The sequence below is a fragment of the Rousettus aegyptiacus genome, unplaced genomic scaffold, assembly GCF_014176215.1.
Source record: "Rousettus aegyptiacus isolate mRouAeg1 unplaced genomic scaffold, mRouAeg1.p scaffold_m13_p_5, whole genome shotgun sequence".
NCBI lineage: Eukaryota > Metazoa > Chordata > Mammalia > Chiroptera > Pteropodidae > Rousettus > Rousettus aegyptiacus.
Window position 1 is genome coordinate 100,646,127 of NW_023416308.1, and position 23,509 is coordinate 100,669,635.

At 41.7% G+C, this 23,509-nt stretch overlaps 1 protein-coding gene across 9 annotated transcripts in view; it reads left to right on the top strand.

Moving 5' to 3' along the window:
- CD44 (CD44 molecule (Indian blood group)) overlaps positions 1–23,509 on the top strand; it is a 77,945-nt gene that overhangs the window by 25,860 nt on the left and 28,576 nt on the right. For all 9 annotated transcript variants that reach the window (XM_036221844.1, XM_036221845.1, XM_036221846.1 and 6 more), the window contains exons 2-5: positions 8,075–8,240; positions 11,797–11,930; positions 16,716–16,784; positions 18,950–19,189. In XM_036221844.1, coding sequence (XP_036077737.1) covers positions 8,075–8,240; positions 11,797–11,930; positions 16,716–16,784; positions 18,950–19,189 — 609 coding nt within the window. The remainder of the gene's footprint in view (positions 1–8,074; positions 8,241–11,796; positions 11,931–16,715; positions 16,785–18,949; positions 19,190–23,509) is intronic.

The window sequence follows — 23,509 nt, forward strand, 5'->3', positions numbered from 1 at the left end:
ACTCTCCTTTGCCAGAAAGACGGTTGGATCTAAAATGAGGAGTGGAGGCCTAAACGGGCTTTCTCCACTTTCTACCTCCTCCCAGTTCCCACCATCCCTCTAGGAGACAGGAGTGGGGGCTCCCCAGACTCTGTGAAACAATTCTAGAACTTCATGGGTCGATCGTTTGGAGACCTTGACTGAAGGGCCAGACTAGTGCTGAGAGCCCCTTTGGACATTTCTCTGACAAAGTGAATGTGATGGGCCCCTGGTGGTTCCTTGTTGGCGGCCATTACAGGCTCCATGTTCCTTGGACAAAAAGCTGAGAGGTCAGGGGGTACAGTCAGGCACCAAGAAGTTAGGGCGCATTTCCTTTCCGAGTGCCAAGAGATGCATAGTTCAGTTGAAAGCCACCCAAGACCCATTCTGGAGGAAATTCTCTGGGTATGATTGTGTATGACTGTTTTCTCTGCTCATTAAACCCTTACCCACCTCTAGGGCAATTCCGGGAGAGACTGAGTCACTCAAGACTCATGGTCTGCCCTGGGCAGCCAAAGGCGATTCGGCCACTGAGTGTGATTTTGGCCTCATTCGAAAGTGGATGCTGAACAATAGACCCTTTCACCAGGCGCCCGTCACGTGGGTGTCAGGGGATTGGGGTGAGTGATGTGGGGGCAGCAGGAAGCCTGCCAGCCTTCTGGACTAGCAGGCCCGGTGGCAGCAGGGTCTGTAATAGCTAGGGAGACTCCCAGACGGAAACTTCTGGGCTTCAAAGACATCAAATAATCAGAGAAATGAAGAACAGAACGTCTTCTTTATGTCTCATTAAGACACTGGATTTTGACTTTATTGGGAATGGCTTGCTCAAGCCACTTTTAAACGCCATTCAATAGTACGCGCCCTGGCCTCGGAGTCAGGAATCCAGCAGTTATGGATCCCTGAGGTCCTGCTTTCCTCATAACTGGCTGGGAGACCATGCTCGGTCATTCTGGACTTTTTTTTCCTCTTGTGTTGCAAGAGAATTTGATTAGAAGCTGTCTTTTGTCCCTACTGTCTTTAAACACAGATGATCCAATTAGCAATAATGTTTTTTTTTTTTTTTAATGGTCTTTTCTTTTTCTACTTCTGATGAGGATCAGTTCGGTTAGGTTGTGAGTTGCGTAATCTTTTTCAGACATGAGCTCAGCAAATCAGAAGGCAGAAACAGAATCCTGTTTATTTTATGAAAAACACTATAAAAATAAGAAATATGGAGAGTTCGCCAGTGCTTTGGACTGCCACTGCCCAAGAGGCTTGCATGTGACAGACTCCCAAGAGCTCGATGGAGTCGGATGCCATCATTTGGAAGACTGTGCTCTAGCAAATCGGCCTAGCACCTCGGCTTGGTCTGTTGAGATTTTGGGTTGGGTAACATATCTCGGACTGTCACAAGGACAGCCTGTGGTCTGACATCCATGCCCTGGGCAAACCTTGAGTCCCAGGATCCTCTATTCATCCTGTCTGACCTTGGCCAGAGCCATCAGGCAAGAAGGGCAGAGAAAGCCTGAGGCTGCAGCTCAAGTTGCATTCTCAGTTCTGAAGGGATCATGCGAAGAGCACAGGTAGAATCAGAGAGAGGTAGCCAGTCCCTATTGGGGAAAGCCAATGACATGGAGACCTCAGAATCTTCTCCCCCGGGAGAGAGTGGAAGTTCTGTTACTGAGGGTTTTCCCACTGAAGCCTTCCCAAGTTCTTGGGCAAAGGGTCCTGCCCTTTTATGACCTGTGGTCTGGAATCGAGAGAACTCTAATCTTAAAATAATATTCAGTAAGTTCAAATTTTTCTCTCCAGAGCTCTCTATGAATGCTCACTTCTCCACACTTTAAAAACCGCAGGAGAGTAAGTGGGTTTCCTGTAGTTTTAGCATCTGTCCCATGCACAACTTAACCCTGTAATGTGATTAGTCGGACTGCTCAGTCTGAAACCCGGGGCTGCTGCCTACTTGCTCAGATAATTCATGTCTTCTCAATGAATCAGTTACCTGCTGCGTAAAATGGCAATAGTGAAAGTGCCTACCACATAGGGTTGTTGTGAGAATTGAATGAGTTCTTAAGTATAAAATATTGAAAACCTCATATGGCCCAGAGGAAGCACTGGACGAGGACTTGCCATTGTTACCATGGCCAGAGGAATCTCACGAGTCGTTGTGTTGCAGAAATTGGCTTTTTCCCATCTTCAAGAAAAACCAACTTCCCCAGACAGACGACCTACTCTGGGACCAAATCAGTAGAAGAAATCTAATTCTGCCACATCTCTCCTAAGGAGACGACAGTTAGGAACTGGGGACATCTGAGTGTCTCATGTTAGAAAACTAAATCATTTTGGATGATCTGGAGAAGTCTAGTTGGAGAACTGAGTCTGGGAACAGTGTGACTGTAGATTGTCTTCTGGTGGTCTTCACTAGCCGCACACTATGTCTGGTGTCCTCTTTCAGGAGATCCGGCCTCAGCAATGGCCCCATGACAGGATGCTAAAAGGGCATACCCATTGCTGAGATGATATTTTTTAAAGTCCAGACAGAAAAACCAGTTACAAAACTGAAAGTTGGTCTCTGACACATCTGCTTCCAGGGAAACTAGCAAAATTTCTCAGAAGCAAAAATGCCTCCAGCTAAAGACATTTTAAGTGTCCAATAGAGAATTCTCAGCAAGGCCCAGCTGGGGGGAAATGACCTGAGAGATACCCTTTTCGTGCCCCACATGTCTGCTTGTCTTGTCAGGGTGCAGAGAGAAGGAGAATATTCATTCATCCATTTGTTCATTTATTCATCCATTTGTCCAACATGTGCCTACTCTGTGCAGCACTGTGCTGGGTACCGGGGACGCAGAGGTGAGGGAGAGGCACGGCCTCCACCGTCATGAAGCCCACAGGGAAGTTGCGAAATTCCAGAATACTGGAATTTGATTACTGAATAGACCTTGGAGATAATAACTTCTTGCAATTCTTTGTATGTCTGGTTCACAGACTTCTTTGAGAAATCCAAGGATGCTGTTCTCGCCAAAATACTTACATGCACGTGCACACACACACACACACGAATGTACATACATACATACATACATACACACAAAATCCTGCATACGATTTCACAGTTTTATAGAGCCCCGGAAGACCAACTTGTGGATCTTGTCACCCAGCTCCATCACGAGCTACCTATGTGATACCTCCACTCCCACTCCCCTCTCAGGAAAGTTTGGGAAGATGTAGATAATGGCAAGTTGGGGGAAATTACATAGTGCTCTACTCCCAGCAGATCTCGTGATTTTCTACTACTCAGGAAATGAATGGGGCAAACTGAGGAGCCATTCATCTCAGGCCCTGCAATCTAGGCAAAGTTTTGAAACGTGCTGGGGTGATTTTACTAGAGAGATCTGTTTTCCTTGCTTTGAGACTTAGTGGAAAATGTAGTTAAGATTAATGGTGTTATGGGTCAACTATTTGCTGAAGTAAGAATGAATTCACCCAGAAGCCGCCATAATTGGCAGCATCACAGAGGTTAGAACTCTGAACTACTAAACTACTAACCTCATGTGAGTTTGGTGGCAGAGAGCAGGTTAAACAATAAGGACACCGTCTTGAAGAGCTCCTTTTTTTAAAAAAAATCTTTCTAACAAGTCATACTGGTAGGCCTCTTCCCATGTAGGTGAAGGGATCCCTAGGTGCTGGGCCCTATCTCTGTCCTCCTGGCTACCCTATAGTAACAGGCACCCTAACGGTCTGGGTGCCATTTCTCCCTCCAGAGAGGCTCTATGTTGAATCTAAAAGTGACCCCAAATAATTATGTTGCCCCCTGGGTTTCTCAGAGGTAGGAACTTGGGACGCTTCATTAATTACATAATCCAGGAGGGTTAGTGCAGAAGAGAGGGCTCAGTGCAAAACGTTCTTGATTTATTTCCAGTTGGAAAGCCTTGTTTGAAAGATGCAATCAGCCATTTACTATCAGCCTCTTGAGTCACAGCAGATCCTGAATCACGGAGGTCTCTGTTTCTCGGGAGAAACAGACAGACAGATATCTCAGGAGTCCTGTCTCTCTGCAGAGGCTTACAGTGTGGCCAGTGTCATTGCCATGGACACTGGTGACTATCTGGTGATCTGTAGTCTGTGGCTGCTCACGCATCGGCCTTACTTTAACTTTACTTAAACCTTGGGAATATTCACAGCTGTACATTGGGGAGGTTGAGAGACCATAAGTAGTTACTTAAATCAGACTTGGGAGGAGCAGCCTAATGGTTAAGTCTGTGGACTCTTGCTGCCGGACTGGCTAGATTTGAATCCTGGCTGCATCGGCTTTGTGAACACGGGCGTGTTTCATTTCCCGCTCTGTGACTCAGTTTCTGTATCTGGAAAGTGGGGATAATAACATTACCCATTTCATAGGGTTGTTTTAAGGCTAGAATGAGTTAGTAATTGTAAAAGGTTTAGAAGAGTGCCTGGCATACACATAATAAATACAATATATATTAACTGCTATTATTACTGTTGATGTTGTTAATACCCTTTGAGGTAATAATTTTAGTTTGTATAAGTGTTAAGGAAGCCCATTGGAAAGTCATCATAAATTATCCGAACTTGAAGGATACACAACCCTAAAGGCTTGGTCCCTTTCAAGGGACAAAGGACTCAGAGGGAGGAACCATGACACCCATGGGATAGTTGACCTGAAATAAATTTTGGGCATCATCTTTGCAATTCATAGATGACTAAATGCCATCAGGGTTAGGAGCTGGACCTCTTTCATGGGATTAAGATAAATGTATGCTGTGGAATTTTCACATGGCGAAGAATTATTTTATTCATTTGGCAGCCCCTAGCTGATACCTACTTACTATATGTCAGGAATGTTTAAGTCTTGAAGTCTAAGAAGGCTGAAGTTTGAGTTTACCTGTTCCTTACTGTCTGGGCTGACCAGAGGATACACAACCTTGCACTTACTTCTTGCATACACATATGTAGACGCACTCACAAAATGTGTGCATATATTGTCTCTAAGGTTACGTTGGCTGTGGCACAGGGATTTTATTCCAAAGTCTTACCCTGAATTTTTCCGATTGCATTTACATATCTGTGTGCCAGGTTGCAAACTAGAATTAATTTTAATATGACAGAAACTGCCATTGGGTACCAGCCACCGTCCATGCCTCGGACTTTATTTTTAACTTGGTAGTGACAGAAGCCACCTGGCTGAACACTGACAGGCAGCTGGCCTCTCCTGCCATCGGCTGAAGTCTCCCTATCAGCTTCATCTCCAAGAAGCTGATTGGAAGGCTTTGTTTTTCTTTTGTAGGCTAGACAAGAAGAGCTCTCTGGGAAGGGCTATTGCCCAGCATGACAGTTTCCCTTTGCTAAGACTGGCAAACCTAGGCCAAAGCTGAAAACGTTAGTAAAAACAAACAGTATTTCAAAAGGGCCTTGTGCATTTTCCTCCTCTGTGCTCCCCTTGCTTCATCGGCCAAGGGCTGTGTGACACCATTACACCCAAAAAGGAACCAAAAAGGAACTAATCATGCAAAAACAAATTTTCTTCATCTCACCTGGTTCTCAGGCTTTTTTCAAGCACCTACACGTTAATGATACAAACAAGACCAATGACGTTAATGGCTTATGTTTTCAAAGCTCCATTTCTTGTTTCTTCCCTCATTATTTTCAGTCAAGAAAGATCATACAGAAGTTTTAACAGCTCTGTTATCATCTCATTTTGCATTTGTCAGACTCTGTTTCCTAGTGGGTGGAACATGCCTCCTCCCCAGAAAGGAGAAAGCAGCTGTTGCCTTTCGAGCTCAGGAACACTGACCCTCTCTTAGTTCTATGTAACAATTGTTTTAGTGTACCCAAAGGTGCCAGGTACCTAGGGACATTGTTATAACAGGCTTCCCCTATCCAGACTATTGGCTCAGAATTGTTGAACAACGCAACTGAGATTCTGGAAAGTGACTACAGGTTCTGGACAGAAATCCTCACTTTGTTGGGCAACTCACTTTTCTGAGTCTTAATTTTCTTGTTGATAAATAAGCAGAATCTACCCTGACTACCCTCACACCTGCCTAAGTGAGAAATAGGGTCTGGATTAAAGCTAGCCCTATCTGAATCATATGTATTTTATTTTATTTTATTATTTTATTTTATTTTATTTTATATGTTATTTTATTTTATTTATATTTTATTTTATTAAGTGGAATCCAGACCCGGCTCATAACTAAGGGGTGCCCAGCCTGGCATGTGGTCCACCGTGTGTTGGGCCCCCAAGGAAACTTCTTCAGTAAGCATCCTTAGAGAAGGACTGTCTTTGCGGCTCAAGGAAGTGCTCAGGAGGAATCATGCTTCACTAGGACAATTTTAATGACTTAACCTTTCTCTTTTGGCATTTGCCCAGGTGCAAACCAGGGATAATATAGTCCTAGAAAAATAATGGGTTGTCAATTAAGGTCTTTGAAATCTTTCGAGATTGTTACAGAGGATCCCATAGAACCAGAGGATTTTTCAGCTCCTTATTGAGGTTTCAGATTAATGTCTGCGAAACTCACAGACGTCTTTGGATCAAATCACTTTTTAAGCAGTGGATAGGAGTTAAGCTTCACGTTAAATACCATTAACTCTTGGGAACAAACAGCAGATCTTGGATCTGTCTGTCAGGATGTTAAACGTATGTTTTTGAGGAAATTTCAATGAATCACTCATTCAGTGTTTGTTGAGCATCTTCTCTCTGTCAGATACTGTTATGATGAGCATTAGAGAAACAGCTGTGAACCAGTACAAGGCCTTTGCTTTTTTGGAACTTCCATCACAGAAAGGGCAGGTGGATAATAACTAAATGCACAAATAAATAAACGAGTTGCTGTGAAGGCACAAAAGCAAGGTGAGGTGAGGGAAACTCTGCAGGGTGGATAACAGTGTTTAGGGAAGGGCTCCGAGATGACGTGATGTGGAACTGAAAAACAAGAATGTGATAATCTGAAGACGGAACATTCCAGGCAGAGGGGAAGGCAGATGTACATGTTCTAAGGCCAGAAAAAGCTCAGAGTGACCAAAGAAAAGCTTTGTACCTGGAGCCGCTACTTAAAGCATGGAGAGGGAGATAAGAGCCAGATCATGTAGATCTTATCAGTCAAGATAAGGAAATTTATTCTGGGTGCAACCAGAAGACATCGGAGATTATAAGCAAGGGAGCAGCACCGCATGCTTGTGGGGAAATGCTCATACTATAAAATTTAGTGGAAAAAAAGACCCCCAAATCTAAAATTGTATATATATTTGGTATCATTTTAACTAGAAACACACCTACATATGCAGAAAACAAACTGAAAAAAGATACAGCAAAATGTTTAAAATGTTGGCTATCGTTTTCTTAGTAGTGGACTTGCTTTTCCTTCATTACTTTCCAAAATTTTATATATTTTCTACAAGTTTGTATTTAATAATCAGAAATAGACTTCTGATTATGCTTTTCATTTCATTTTTTATTTCATTTTTTCTTATTTATCCATTCATCTACTGAGGAATATCTTGGTTGCTTCCAAATTTTGGCAATTATGAATAAAGCTACTGTAAACATCTGTGTGTAGGTTTTTGAGTGGACGTTAAGTTCTCAACTCCTTTGGGTAAATACAAGGAGTGTGATTACTGGATCTCATAGTAAGAGAATGTTTAGTTTTGCAAGAAACCATGAAATGGCCTTCCAAAGTGGCTATACCACTGTGCAATGTCACTGTTGTTAAAAGATAAACTGAGGCATAGTAAAAGTTTTAAGAGTTCGAGCAAAAATCAGTTACAGTCAGGCAGCTCCAAACCCAAAGTGGTTAGGCCAGCTCCCAATCACGTGCTTTTTAAAAACACTGTTGAGGAGTTATTGATGGAGAGAGAGTAAGACTGATGCTACTTTACTGTATCTTATCTCAGATTTGAGCTTAATGTGGGGCGCTTTGGAATGTTGCAGTGAATATAGAAGGCTCTAGCCAGTAGAAAAGTGTATGTGGCTTTTTACCGAGGCTATTCAAAAACAGACTTACTCCTTCCAAATTAGTTATGCAAAAGAATCTAACATGCCTGTTTTATCTCATAGATTTGAATATAACCTGCCGATATGCAGGTGTATTCCATGTGGAGAAAAATGGTCGCTACAGCATCTCACGGACGGAGGCTGCTGATCTCTGCAAGGCTTTCAATTGCACTCTACCCACCATGGCCCAGATGGAGAAAGCCCTGAGCGTGGGGTTTGAGACCTGCCGGTAAGAGACCAGCACCCGCCCCTTTCAGAAAGCTGGCAGGCTGGGTCCAGGGGGCGGGGCTTAGAGTTGGGAAGGCTCCCCCTGACATCTGATTGGGTGATTTCCTGAAGGGCAGGCCCCAACTATTAATTCGACCCAGTCGACCTGGAACCTGCATGACAACTGAAATTTAAAGCCTTCTCAAACACTTTGTGAATCATAGTGGGGTTGCCCATTAAGGGTCCTTGGCTGTAATCCTCTTGCCTGAAGTGCTTCTGCAGCGCTCTTCTGGCTTTGAAGAAGAGTACACTATCACTGTCGGAACCACAAGAAAATGTATACCAAATAACAGTGTTTAAAATAAATACGTGCCTGGGAGAGTCTTGGTTTGCAGACTTAGCTCAAAGCAGATTTTCAAACAACTCTCTATTAATTCTGTTCCTCTGGTTTGAAAGGGTTAAAACAAAGGCGGTATGAAAATAATTAAGCTATATTACAAGTGATTGGGAAGCGATGGGAGGGACCCACGAGGCCCCCCTGAGAGGCTATGGTAATCACGGTGCTCCATGGAGCCTTCCTCAACCCCTCCTTCTCTCCGGAGGACAATGCCAGCAGGCAATGGACTTTTCTCCTTTTTCTTTTTTTTTTCTTTTTTGAGTTTCCAACCACCCTGTGGCTAGTGGTGCACTTTACGAGCGAGCAAGCAGTGGTGAGGACCACAGTGATTGTAGTTTGGTTTGTTTTCACTAGAAGAGCAACTGCTTTGAAGTTTCCACCCCAGCCTGTAACTACCTCCTCTGCGCTTTTGCAATGTAATGTCATTAGGTAACGCGGTTCCCCTTTCTCTTAGAGGCACACATGTACAAACAGACTGCTTTTTAAAAGTCCAGCTCGTAATGTCTTTATGAAGACCATTAAATGTAAGCTAAATACACCTATCGCGGATCCTTGGTTACAGAGTAAGACACCCACTTCATGAGCGGTAACTGAGACTCTTGCTGAAAAGGAAAAAGAAAATCTTTGCCCTAAAGCCACTAGCCATGTGTGGCAATTTACACTTAATTAAAATTAAATAAAATTAGAATCTAGCTATATTTCAATTGCTCAACTAAGCTAGCAGCTACTGCATGGGACAATATAGATTATTGAATGTTTCCATTATCACAGAAAGTTTTGTTGAGTAGCACTGCTCTAAATCAAAGAGCAGCTGGATGCAGACGTCTGTATGTGTTCAGAGCTAGGTCTGGGAGACCGTAAAAGGGAACAGAGAAAGGGAGGTACCTCTGGTAGCTGCTCGCCCAGTACTGCAGTTTGCAATGAAGGAAGGCCAGTCAGTAGATCCATTTGTTCTATTCCCAAGGCTAATTGCTTAAACATGGCCTTGACTAGGTCAGGAGCCTAAGAAAGCGGATTTAGTAAGCTGCATTTTGATTGTGAAATGCACACAAGACATACTTATAAAATACAGAAATGTTCTCATATGCCGAAAAAGAGGGAAGTTCTTAGTCCTCCCACTGGCCAATGATCAGAACATTTAGATGCTGGGCACCATGCCGCCCACCTGCTCACAACCTGCCAGTTAATCCTGGTCAATTATATCACCCCACTTACGGGTGAAGCAACCAAAGCTGAGGAAAGTTCCCCAGTTCGCCCTGGGCCACATCACTCGTGTGGGGATGAGTCCAGGTCAAGTCCTGCTTCATCCGAGCCCAGGGCAAGATTTTAGTGAACAAGCCCCCCAGAAGGACAGAGCAAAAGGGAGATAGAAGTATGTTGCGTGGATTTGCTGAGTATTTCTTTCCTCCTTGTGAACAGCAATCTACTCGTGCACTATACACACATATAAATGTTTATATCCCCAACTCATGTGCTACGCATAAAACCGACAGTTGACATGATGTGGCAAAAGCTCAGGTATAACTTACAAAGGGAATGTAGATTCTAGAATGTTCCTCTTAACCAGACTTGGCACATGCATTGGGGTGGAAGAGGGAGTAGGCTCAACAAGGAGTATTACTATTTAAATAGAAAGAAAGAAAGAAGAAAGAAAGAAAGAAAGAAAGAAAGAAAGAAAGAAAGAAAGAAAGAAAGAAAAAAAGAAAGAAGAAAAACTATGCCAAAGAAATCTATTGTTCTACCTATAGCTAGTATTAAGTGTTGCAAAACTCATCTCCATAATTTCCCTCAGGTAGCTAGCTACGAATCAGCTATCTGCCATAGGACACAGATGGCAGTGTCTCAGGCTATGATAAAACCTTAGCAGCTACTTTCTTCTGTCTGCCCCACCCTGACTAGTAGCAATTTTCAGATATATGGAAACTTATTAACATTTAATTGCAACCCCTACCCCTACCAAGCTAAGGAGTCTTTGGAGAAACCAGTCTGTCTGTTTTAGGTGAGGGATTAGTCATGCGAGCTACAATTGCAACACATAAACATAATGAGTTCTATGTGCTTCAAAATTTTAAACTCACAGCCATTTCTATGGGTCTTGCAGGGCAATGCACTATTGTTGCCCCTGGCAGGAAAGATGAAAAGGATCAAGGCTGTGCACTACAGCCAACGTTGTGTTTTCAAAAACTTGCTGGATTTAGCTTCTGCCTCTCTGACCTTCCCCTACCATCACCTCTTCCTTTGCAAATGGTATTTTCTCAGCCCATATCTCATTTTTTGTGACATTTTACAGGTGGGAGAAATTGTGTGATGAGTACTTGGCCACCATGATGCTGATAGGGGAGGCTGGGTGCTATATGTTGTATCTGAAAGGGCCTGCAGCTCCAACGTGCTCCCAGAAACACCTTGGTGGGAGCAAAGGGGCTGAAGCGATTCTCCTGCTATGCTGCTCTTGGAAAATTCCTGAGTCAAATGAGGCATTGCTATCTACTTACTTAATCACTATTACTCCCATTTTAAGAACAGTCAATTTACTTCCACGGGCAATGAAATGATGCCTGGGATGCTCACAAGGCAAAACACACTTGTATTTCACATATCAACAAGGCTTTGTGTTTAGAGTAATGGAGTCTGGAATGAGGGCGTTCCAAGAAAGGGTGAAGCTGGGAGAGAAGGGTAGAGGTTGGGAAATGAGGCAGGTATGACATCTGTGGACTGAAATGAAGAGCCACCTAGTCCTATCTTATGGAAGCCAGTCATTTTATGTATTTTCTGAAAAATATGAAAGTAGTGGAGAGCCAGAATGAATCTCACATCGTAAAGCGGTCATTCTTCTCTCTTCTGTGATTCAGGCTTCCCTCTGCTTGTTCCCACTGACCTGACGCTGCTGACAACAAATTTTATTCAAAACTAATTTTTTCAAATGTTATGAATCTATTTAAAAAAAAAAAAACTCTTATGGAGCCCTAAATAAAATCACTCTGTCTCTATCAACCTGTCGATCCCTTTTCCCCTCTCTCTGCTATTATTTTAGGATTTCATATAGTTCAGCTGTGAGAACCTCTAACACCCGGTGAGGTGAGTCGAATGAAGCGTTGCACTGTATGACACGTCATTCGAGGGGATATGATGAAATACTCATCACAGCCTTGCAGGTGTGTAATTGCTGGCATTTCTTTTGCAGGTACGGGTTCATAGAAGGGCACGTAGTGATCCCCCGCATCCACCCCAACGCCATCTGTGCCGCAAACCACACAGGGGTGTACGTCCTCACCTCCAACACTTCTCAGTATGACACGTACTGCTTCAATGCTTCAGGTTGGTTCCAAGTGGCTTCTCTGTGTTTTGGGTTGCTTTTGGCAGGCAAGCCTGTGGCAGCATGGCTAACAGCAGTTCAATCTTGGCTTAAGTGGGGATTCGTGTAGCTTCCAGATGCTCACAGAATATCTCTACAGCAGAGACAAGATTTCTCTCTCCAGGATGCTTACCAGCTAAGTTGGAGAGGTCAACAGTAAATGAATCAATAATAAATACCTTATGTGTAGTCAGAAAGTGACAAGAGCTATAAATGAAGAAGCAGAACAAAAGGCTTCAGGACGCTAAGGATGCTTTTGTTCTGAGAAGGTGGTCAGGTAAAGAGCCCCTGAGGAGGTGTGTCTAGGAGGGCCCTGAGTGAAGTGAGGGAGGAAGGCCATGGGCAGAGTGGACAGCCGGTGCAAAGCCAGGCCTGTGGGAGCTTCACGGCCTGTTCTGGGAACAGCGGGAAGGCCAGGGTGGATATAGCCCAGTGATCAGAGGAGAGAATGCCAAGAAATGAAGTCAGAGAGTAAGTGCCACATAAGTCCTCGTAGGCCATAGTCAAGAGTTTGGATTTTGTTCTCAGTGTGATGAGAAGTCACCGTAGGGTTTTGAATAGGGGAGTGACATGAATCTAATGATAGCACTGGGGTACAAGCCAAATGGCTTAGTTTAGAGGTATTTATTATATGTTGGGACTGGAGAGAAGGCTGGGAAGATATATGGTAGGCCTTCGACCCTGTTGAGTGTCGTTATCCAATAATTGAGAGCCTGACAACTAGAGAACAAGGAAGCCAAGTTAAGATTTGCATGCTGGGCTGCTGGCCAGGCCCCCTCCCTGTCTGCGGGACTTGCTTCCCACTACCGGACTAGAAACACATGCTTACAAGTCCAATACTGGCCCTAGCAAAACTAAAGAATTCTATGCATCATGAATCTTCGAGATCTTTTGAGAAGGGTCAAACCCATAAACGTCAAAGTTTTGAATACCAACAGTCAAATGTCTTACTTCTCAAACTGGGCCTTCTGTTCTACCTAAAGCTTTGAGATTGTGTGAAGGTGAGGAAGAAGCCATGCGGTAAACCTGACGGTCTTCTTGGCATATCGGGTTTCCTTAAAGACAGGAAGGGGTTGTTAAATTAGCTGGAAAGTGACTTAAGACGCTTTCTGTATGAAACAAACACAGATGTTATTCTATGATGACTTAAGGCATTTTTATGAGACAAACAGATATTATATATGGTAGTAGACTATAAAATCGGCATGGATTTTTAAGCTAAAGTAGGGACATCAAAGAAAATTGCGAGATTACATCAGTTAGCTTTAGGCTACTCCGCCCACCTACTGCTGTTGCAAGTAGTAGGGATCAGAGTGGAATTCAGAGGATTTTAAGTTAAAGGGAAAGTATCAGGGCTGTTTAGTTAAAAATGGAGTGTGCGAAGGCAGTAAATTAGATCAAATATATACATGTCACTAAACCTATGGAGGGATACTCAAAATAATAAGAAGAATATTATACAGTGTTTTCTCCTCTCTATCATATGAACAAAAAAGCATATAGACTTTGACTTAAACTCCACACACACTGCACATGGCCCATAACCAGCTCCATGCCCATACCCAGAATGTCCATTCTAATTATATGATAACAAAAAAACCTACATACGAAGAGACAGGAAATAGGCAGAGAGCCACATGTGGTCTAACTAGCTTCTCTTACTGCCAGAGCTTATGAAAGAGTTGGGAAGGCTTTGTGCTTTAGATGACAGGGTTGGTCATATGGAAAAAGGCTAGCACCCGGCTGCATACCCTTGAGTGTCTCTGGGCACCGCCTGCAACGTCTCCCACTGAACCTTGTTGAGGGATCCTATGCCATAAATTATGTTGTTGTGTATCTACATTGTCTCACATGGTTTGCAAGTCGGTATTGCTCGCTAGAAAGAACCTTTACTGAAAAAGGTAGAAGCTCACACTATTTCATTGCCTGGTAATGAAGCCATCTAAGCAAGTTACTACTGAGACTTTTCTCCCTGCCCTTATTTTTGCCCTAAGATTGGGCCTATCCTCAGAGAAGGGAGTGAACACTACTGATTAACTTTTCTCTTCTTTGTGGTAATGGAGGGGGGGCTTAGTTCAACTGAAAAGTCTGAGAAGTCCTGGGGTTGCATTACATACCAAAATAGCTGTATTAAAATTGTGAAGTTCGAAGTGACGTTTTTCCTTATCTCGTTTCCAAATTTACTCAGTATGGTTAGGCAGCTTTTACAAGTTTTTCTTTGAGTTTTAAAAAGTACATTTGTTGATCAGCTATATGCAGTCAGTACTGGGAGCCATTATTTTTTATCTCAGGAGTTAATCTTGTTGAAACAACAGAACAGAAAGATAAGGAGTTTGAAAGGAATGTTTATCTAAGGATAAATAAATTCTAAATGTCTTGGTTTAGAGTCGGATTATAGGGGTGTTAAGTGAGCTACAGACCTTGATAACCTGCTCCAAAGGATCTCACTGGGAAGATCCTTGAATCCCACTGAGCCTCAGAAATACCAGCAGGGCGCAGTGATGTGATCCCCATAGGCTGGTTACAGAGACAAAGCCAGCTCAGTCCTAAGCAGATAGCTTCTGTATACTTACAGTCTGAGCAGTGTTTTTATAAAACAAAGCCTGTGGTTTACAAATGAAAATAAGGCAGACCCTGAAAAAGGTTTGTGGTGGTTATGGCCTCATCTCTCAGTGGAAAAGCCCAGCTTGAGCCTGGTGACTTCTGTGTTAACAGCTCAGAAAACTACTTGAATTAGTTCATTTTTTAAGTTTGCTTTGTGTAAACTGCTTCATTCTCTTTTGAAGGAGAAATTTAGGGGATGATTCTATATTTATTTGTCTGTTCGTTCACTCAGTTAATCAAATATTTATTGAATACCTAGAATGTATCAGGAATTGAGAAAGATGTCTTTCTCTTTGGCACCGAGTGATTGGCTAGACTGAATAATGAACATTTCTCTTGGCTTTTTTGGTGCAGTGGAGGCAAGTTTTCTGAGATGCAGCCCACCAGGAAGCTCCCCTCAGAGTCTTTCTAACAAGTCTTTAGGTTCAGGAAAACTAATTCTCCCAGCAGCACAATGCTCATTAAACAGAATGAAAGGCTGTCTAATGAGGCCTTGCTCTCTGATACCGGAGCATGAATATATAATTGCACATTTGGGTCACCATCCAACTTAGTATGCTTGCCAGATTTGATGCTCTTTATAAAAGTTGAGGTGAATTGGAGCATGAAGGGGGTCCATTCGAACAAATGCTGTATTCGTTTACAGAACTATCTTAGTGTTTGTGATATCATGTCTCATTCTATTACAACTTAACTCCTAGAAATTCCCAGTATTCTACTGTAACCCACAATCATATTTGAATTTGGGGGAGCTTCTTCTGTCCTTGCCATTGAGAAGTCATAATCCATGGTCTTTTTCTAAGTATATTCAACATAACGACATTAGAATCATGTTGGAAATCAGACCAGGTTCTAGTGGTGTCCCCAAAATAGACAGGGTAGATACTCTTTAAGATTGCCCAGTCTGGCTATCTGCCTTGACTTTCAAATGAGGAATTCACTGGGATCTTTCTTTTTTTTTGAAAACTGTAAAAATCTAAAGAAACATTAATTATTGTCCCTCATGATGTGAATTCCTCAAAAGCAGGGACAGCATTGTGTTCTTCTTTTTGCTCCTTTTTTATTATATCATCTGTCATATGTGTTGAGTAAAATGAATAAATGAACTGATATATCCGAAACTTCCTTTAATAATTTCTTATGGTATTGCCATTCAGGGTTTATTTAAATGTTTTTTGACCTGTTTATATTTGCAGACCATTTGGGGGCTTAACATCTTAGGATTCTTTTTTTGCAGGGGAAGAATGGACCTTCCCCCCCCCACCCCCGCTTTTTTTTTTATTGATTTGACAAATAGTTATTGAGCACCTCTCTGTCCCCATCACACATAGATGTACTGGCTAAGATGAATAAGGTTCCTACTCATCTTGTAGAGCTTACCTATTTCTGTGGATGTGGGTGGCTAGCTGACAGTTTGGGTTGAGAGATGTGCCATAAACAGCCATCAGGTAAAATGAACAAGATAATTTTAGGTAGTAGTAAGCCTGAGGAAGAAACAAGAGCAGGTAATATATGATGGTGATGGGTGTGGGGAAGTGGGGAGGGGCTCGTTTAGATCGGGTGGAGTGGGATGGCCTTACCAAAGAGTCTCTCTTCTGAGAAAACATTTAATCAGCTTTTGTAAGAATGGCTTTCCCTAAAACCTGCTTTTCTCCAGTTGAATATATAAAGCTGCTATTTAGTTTCACTAGGAGGCCAAAGAAATAGGCAGGTAAAAGCTATACCTTTCATCTGTGAAAAAAAGAGATGCTCCTAGGAACTGGGAAGCAACCAAACCCTTTTTCATTCAACTTGTGTTTACAGTAACAAATTATTAAAAAAAAATTCTTATGTGTGCTTCATAAGAGAAGGATCACGTGTCTCTTATTCACCATTATACTCCTAGCCTTCCTCAATGCCTGATATAGAACATATGTATTTGTTAATGAATGAATTTATTGTGGTGGGAGGAGGAGAAAGTAAGCTTCCAAAAATGTATGAAGCTAAATAAAAATGGAAAACGCATTATAAAGGTCAGAGACGTTCCCAGGAGACTTAACCACGTTTCAGAAAAATTATTTGGGATAAGTTACAATATAACTCCATTTAATTTGCTCAATTTTTTTTTTAGAGTTCTCATGCCTTTTTTCTTTTCTATCCTATAGCTCCGCCCAGAGAAGATTGTACATCAGTCACGGACCTACCCAATGCCTTTGAAGGACCAATTACCATAAGTACGTATCTCTTCTAACCTTGATTGAGTTTCCCCATTCTTGGAAAAGAAATCAGGTACATTGTCTATGGTTTATATTTGAATAGAATAGCAGTCATTTCCCTAAGGCTGGGTACGTTGCCTATGGTTCTATGTCCCTTCCCCTTATCCTGTGATGGCTTGAAACTGCTATTGGATTTACCCCAATATACTATTCCTCAAACTTCAGTCATTTGAAAAGTACTTAAACACTTTTTTGGGGGGGGACATTTCTAGGTACCCAACACTATTTTTGATATTTTTCTTAACTGACCCATTCTTTTCTACTTAGAACACATTTATTCTTTTTAAAAACTGCAAATGAAAAACCAACATCAGGCTCATAATTAGAAGGTAACCTTTAAAAATAAATCTAAATGTAAGGGAAATTAAGTAATGTTCATAAATTCCAGCTGCTGAAGGCTCTGAGCTGTGTGTGTTCTCTCTTACAGAGGGGGATTAATAAGCGGTAGGGGGAGGGGCATTCCAGCCCCCCAGACTTTGTGTTTGATTTAACTGCAGTATTGAAATATAATTATAAAGCATATAAACTTCCTGCTATATAATTCAGCATTATTAATACCATGTTCACCTAAAATCATCTTGATTATCCCCAGAAGCAGGCATCTGGCACTGTAGAAAACAGAATATCTCAACCAAAACTTTCAAGTAGGTCAACCTATTAACTCTGATCGTATTGCCTGTGAACCTCATTTCTTTGAGAAGTGTCGCAGTGGTAAGGGGGCCTGATTTCTGCATCCTAAAAGCCAGGCCCCTTAGTGTGCATGGGCACACTGGTGGCGGTGGCAGGGGCATGAGAATCTTCCTGGACCGTACAAATGCTGCCTTCCATTGCATGTCGTCCCTGGCCTGTGCCTTGCAAAAGGAAGTAGAGGCCTGTGATGTGAAATGCACTGTCTCGATCTGGTTTGGAATTCTAGTTCCTTACCACTTGGATGAACTTAGAGGAATGACTTACTCTTTCTGAACCTTAGTTTTCTCACTTGGGTAATGGAACAATATATGATTTGTCGTGAAAACTAAGAAAGATAATATGTCCAATGCATACCTGGCTCATGGTAGACACTCAGTATATGTCCCATTTCTTTGGTCCCCACAGATCTCTTTTGAAGTTCAGATCTATACAAGTTTGATCATATTTCCTTATCATATCCTCATCTGCAGAGGTTGTCAGGGTGATTGAGATTTTGGAATAATTTTAAATGTATGTTTTATTAATAGTCCCACTTGGGCAAGCCAGGTATACAAAAGGAACTTTAGTCCTATCTATGTAATACAGCAGAAAGTAATTTCAGCTGAATGCACACTTGTGCAGTGAGGGGCCCAGACTTGACGGTAGCAAATACTTTTAGGGAATAACAATGAATGAATTCATCCTTGCTTTTTCTCCTCCTGTCTATTCTAGTCATCTGCTTGTTTAAACCAAAGATTTCAACCTTTATATACATCTGTACTTCTAAATTTCCAGGCTGAATTTCACAGCTCTGTCAATATTTAGGCATGCTAATTTCTTAGCCAGGAGTGGGAGTTCTTTTAAACTGAGGAAAGTTAACCCTTAGAAAGAAAATCTAATTCTTCTTGGATTTGTAAAAGTGTATTCCCTGCTGAGGCTAATAGCATCTTTGTCTCCTACTTCAAATCCTTTCTGGAAATAGCTAGAATTAATAGCAACAAAGTTTACATGTTCTTAGGAAGGGAGAGTAGGGACCAGGTGGGAGATTCTTCATTTGTTGAGCATCATCTGTACTTTGAATACAGTGCTAGCATTTTACATACAATATCATAAAGTGCTCATGACTGGAAGTAGTATCATCTCTATTTTACCAATGACAAAACCAAAGCTCAGAGAGTTGCCTACCTTGTCTGGAGGCACACAAAACTGGAATTCAAACGTACAGTCTCCCAAACACATCCTCTTTTCCCCTCCAAGGTGTGAGAGAGGGCAGGGGAGTTTTCTCAGTGCTTCAGCTACTTATCCCCCCCCCCCCACTAGATAGGTTATTAAGTGTTGCTTTTCTTCATAAAAAGAAAAATAGCTTTAACTGTATTATAGGATAATTCTCAGTCTTTTCTATGCTCAGAAAGTGTCAGCTGTCAAGTTCTGAAAGTGCTGTCTCTTTCTCCCAGCTATCGTCAACCGTGATGGCACCCGCTACGTCAAGAAAGGCGAATACAGAACTAACCCCGCAGACATCAACTCTAACTCCAGCAACTCCACGGAGGACGACATGAGCAGTGGATTCTCCAGTGAAAGAAGCACTTCAGGAGGTTACAGCATCTTCCACACCCACCTTCCAACTGCATACCCGACCCAAGACCAAGACAGTCCCTGGGTGTCTAACAACCCAGAGGAAGCCCCCACTACCAGTAAGGAGAATGAATCACTGTGCTCTCTAATAGCGATGCGTTTGCAAAAACACCTGGGATCCTCTTGAGGGATATGCGCGCATATGGAGATCATCTCCTGTTTCTAGAAGTTGGTGACACCATCTGGGGAGGTGGGCCGTGGTGGTTGTCAGTGCCCTGGATGCGTCGACTATTACTGCCAACAATTTCTTTCCACCTGCAACTGTTATTCTTAGCTTGGGATAAGAAGTGCCATATCGAAAGGCTATTTATTTATTTATTTATTCAGTCATTCATTTATTTCTTAAAGAACTTCCCTTGTTCTTTTGTCCCAGGGATATGATAATGATTCAACAAAAGCTATTTTCATTTTTGCATATTTCCTTCTGGTTCCTTTCCACCTCTGGATAAGATTATTTTCATAATAATGGGATCATAGCAGGTGCATACCATTCCATCTGCTCCTTTTTTTCACTGAACTTTATATTTTAACCTGATTTATATTCATGTTGTTGATTGTATAATATTCAGTCATATTCGTTACTCATGATTTACCGAACAATTCCTTTGTTTTTAGTCTAAGGAAGCATAACTGAAGGAGTTTGCTGATGATCGAATTAAATCTGCTTAAGAGTTTTATATTCCAGCCTGAAGGGGAAGGCTCTTAATATTTGCTCGGTTTATGTGGGTAATTCATTACCTTGGGACCGCGAGAGTAGAAATATGTAAACATTGCCTTCGATTTCTTTGGGGTTTGGCCCCTTGTGCTTTGCTTTCATTGAAAAGTGATTACATCTCCCTCTCCTCTCCTCTGCTTCCCTCATTTCTCCGCTCCACCCCCGCCCCGCCCCACCACGGTTTGTTTTAAAACATGTTTCCAGATTGGCTGTGTTCCTACTGTGGAGGATTATTCAAACCCAAATAGGGCATCTGCCTCTTGAGCGGCTTTCCTATTATGGTGTGGATTTGCTCTTTTCTTGGCTGCAGCTCTTAAGGGGTGGAACTCTGGTCTCCAAAGAGTGTGACAGAAACTTACTGGTTTGTGAATGCTCAAGATGGGAACCTTTCTATTCCTCATTACCCAGAAACCAGGGAAATCTCTAGAGCATGATGATTTAATGTAAGGTTACTTGCTCAACAGTGGTTTAAATTTCTATTAGCCCCTTGCTGAAGGGGTGGTATGAATAGGCTTGGGATTCCGGTCATTCTCTACAGAATCTTTGAAGCATGTCAAAAAAGCAGAAATTTTCAAATTGCCCATTCTTTCCTGGATTATTGGTCCTCTAGAGCCAACTGTTTGTAACTTCATTGTCTGTAATTCTGTGGACAGCCCTTCTTGAGAGAAGTTTCTGCACTGCTGCCTACTTGTTACATCTTGTTACTCTGCCTTTTTAAAGTAGCCACGTTAAAGGTGCTTCTTATCAGGGCATGCAGTTTTGTCAAATGTTGGCAGACCATAAGGGCGGTCTCAGCAGGAAGCGGATCAGGGCTACCCTAAAGTACCATTTCCCACCAAAGAAGAAAATCATGATAAAATGTATCTTGCAGTTAATATTCAAGACGCTAATAGCCCATATAAAATAATATTTCACATGTGGTTAGAAAGGGCAATTACCATATTTATGAACATTCGCAGCACATCTGTTAAGGATTACACCTTTCCTGCTTATTAATCAGCAAACAGATTTTGAGGAACTATTATGTACCAGGCCTATTCTAATATTTAGGAACTGGTAGTAAATACCATTGGAAAGTGATATTGAAGAGAAGTAAGGATTAGTAAGCTAGTCATTCATTCAACCAATATTTGAGGTCTTCTCTGTGACAGACGTTGTTCTAGTTACTGAGGACTCAGAGTTGGACCTACCTTCATGTAGTCTATACATTTTTTAGAAGTTAAGGAAGAGGAGTGCTACAAGATTTCATTAAAATAGAGTTCAGGATTTGGGCTGAGGAAAAAAGAACTGTGCTTTCTTTCTTCACGAGCACTTAGCTAAGTTTCTTCCAATAGGTAAGGAAGAAAGAGACTCATTTGCCCACCAGAGTGAGTCCAGGGCTAACTCGAGAGTTGTTGAAGTGCTATAGGATTCAATTAGGCCAATAGCAGCTCCAAATCAGTGCATGCAAAGAAGGGGCCAAAGAAAAAATCAGGTGAAAACTTGAAAATAGCATGTGTCACCCAAGAAAAAGTTAGTGCTGATAAGTTTCCGAGTAGGCCATATTTTCAAAGCCCAGTGAGAAGAGTCTCAAAACCTCATGACTGTTAAGACTGAGAGTTGGGACTAAATGAGAGGGAGTGATTGCAAATCCTGCCTAATGCATGCAAGGGGGCAAAGGTCAAGAGGAGGGCTGGCTGAGTACCTAAGATCGCTCTTTGGCTTGGCTGGCTCATTCCTTCCTTAAGGGTCCTTAGTGGGTGGCAACAGGGAAAGCCAAAAGAACCATCTGGGTAAGTTTTGACTTCCAGCAGATTTTTTATTATAAGTGTTATTTTTGGAAGAGCCCTCCTGCAGGCATGTCATCAGCCTCATTTCAATCGGTGATCTAGAATTCTTTGGAATCCAGAAACTTAAACTAATTCAGGAAGCAGCTCCTGCCTGGGAACACTCTATTTCCTTGTCTTCTGGGCGTCAAAGAAACTTTTTTTTTTTTTGTCTGGCATGGTCTACTTGGGTGGAGAAAATTGGAAACTCTGCTGGCAAGGCAGTAGCTTTTTTCATTTCCCAAAATCTCATACAACTTCTTTCGGGCAAACAGAAATAAAGCCAATTTCTGTCTTGCTCTTGTTGCCTTTTCCTAGTGTATTATAGGGTGAGGGTGGCAGGTGCCATACATCTTTAATAAGTTTCTGGGCAGAGAATGAGATGTTGGTGAAATTTCCAGCGGATACCCAGGTTTATCTACGGGCATCATTGGTGAAATTGGTTCTGATTTCTCTACTGTTTATTCTGAACAAACACGTTCTTTGTAGCATAGAACATATTGTGCAGGTGTTTGACATCTGGTGTGTATAGAGTCCAAGTTCATGGACTTCAGTAGAGTCTATAATAGGCCATGAGATATACAGGACCACCTGAAATAATATGCAAAATTTTGAGAATGTATATGTGTAGGATCACTTTTTTGAGGAGAGAAGCCATAACTTACATCAGATTTTCAAATGATGTGTGACTTAAAGTGGTTTTTAAAAATCACAAGTGGTTTATGTGTTGATCCTGATGATCTTTGCCATTTTTCTTCTACGGGGAAACATTCTGGGCTCTGGACTTGAAAGTCAAAGGAGAGATTTCAAATTGTAAAGTATTACTGATTATCCTTTCTCTGATTTGAACAGAGTCCAGAATTTCTCTAACTTGAGCAATTTTGTTTCTTTTCTTGAAACACACTCTGAAATAGAATTGAAAATGACAGAAAGCGATGGATGGATACTTGAGAAAGTTTTATCTGATTTCGATACGTTGAATACACACTCTTTGCAAAGTTCCCCCTTAAGTATAAAGCTTAACTTGAAGTTAACGAGTGTGAGTGGAACTTTGAAATGCCAGTTATTGTCATAAGTTACCTGGATAAAATGATAGACACAAAATATACACGAAAGCACCTCTAAATATATCCCAAAAAGAGTTAAATGAAAGCAACTTCATGAAATGCTGCACTGAAGACCTGCAGTTCATAGCTGTGTCACCCCGTTAAGTAAATGTAAAATCTTTTTCCATCATTGGTTATTAAGTTGCTAGTTGATTTTGCTCTGAGCTTGTATTCAGAGGATTCCTTTTAAAGAATGGGTAACACTGAATTGATACCCATACATAATTTACATTTCTGATGTTATCCTAAGATTCTAGGAGATTTTAAGAGAGTAGAAAGATAAAACCAGACCTCAATCCTTCTTTTCTAATCTTCATTCTACAATAGATACAGATATTATACATTGACAGAACTGAGAGTAAAGATTTTGTAGAAAGATCTCGCTGAACAGTATTTTCATAATTGATTCAGTTACTTCAGCTGTGCACTCAAACAGCCATGCAGCAGCTCAGAAGCAAATTAATTGGGTATGGTTCTGGTTTGATAGCTCACAGCCTAAGACTCAGGATCAAACAACAGCAATGACAGGTAAACTGTTATGTCTTCTGCTTATTGTTGTCTTGAATGCGAAGTCTTTCAGTGTTAAGGAAAAGGTGATGGTGCTCTGCCACCACTGTTAATGAGAACAGGGTCTGGTACCATTTTGTTGATCAGAGAGGCCTAGGGATCTGTGCATACAACTGGATACTCCTCAATGTACTTCTTATTCTCCTTTTGGCAATATGAACTAGAATCGGAATTACTTTTCTTTAG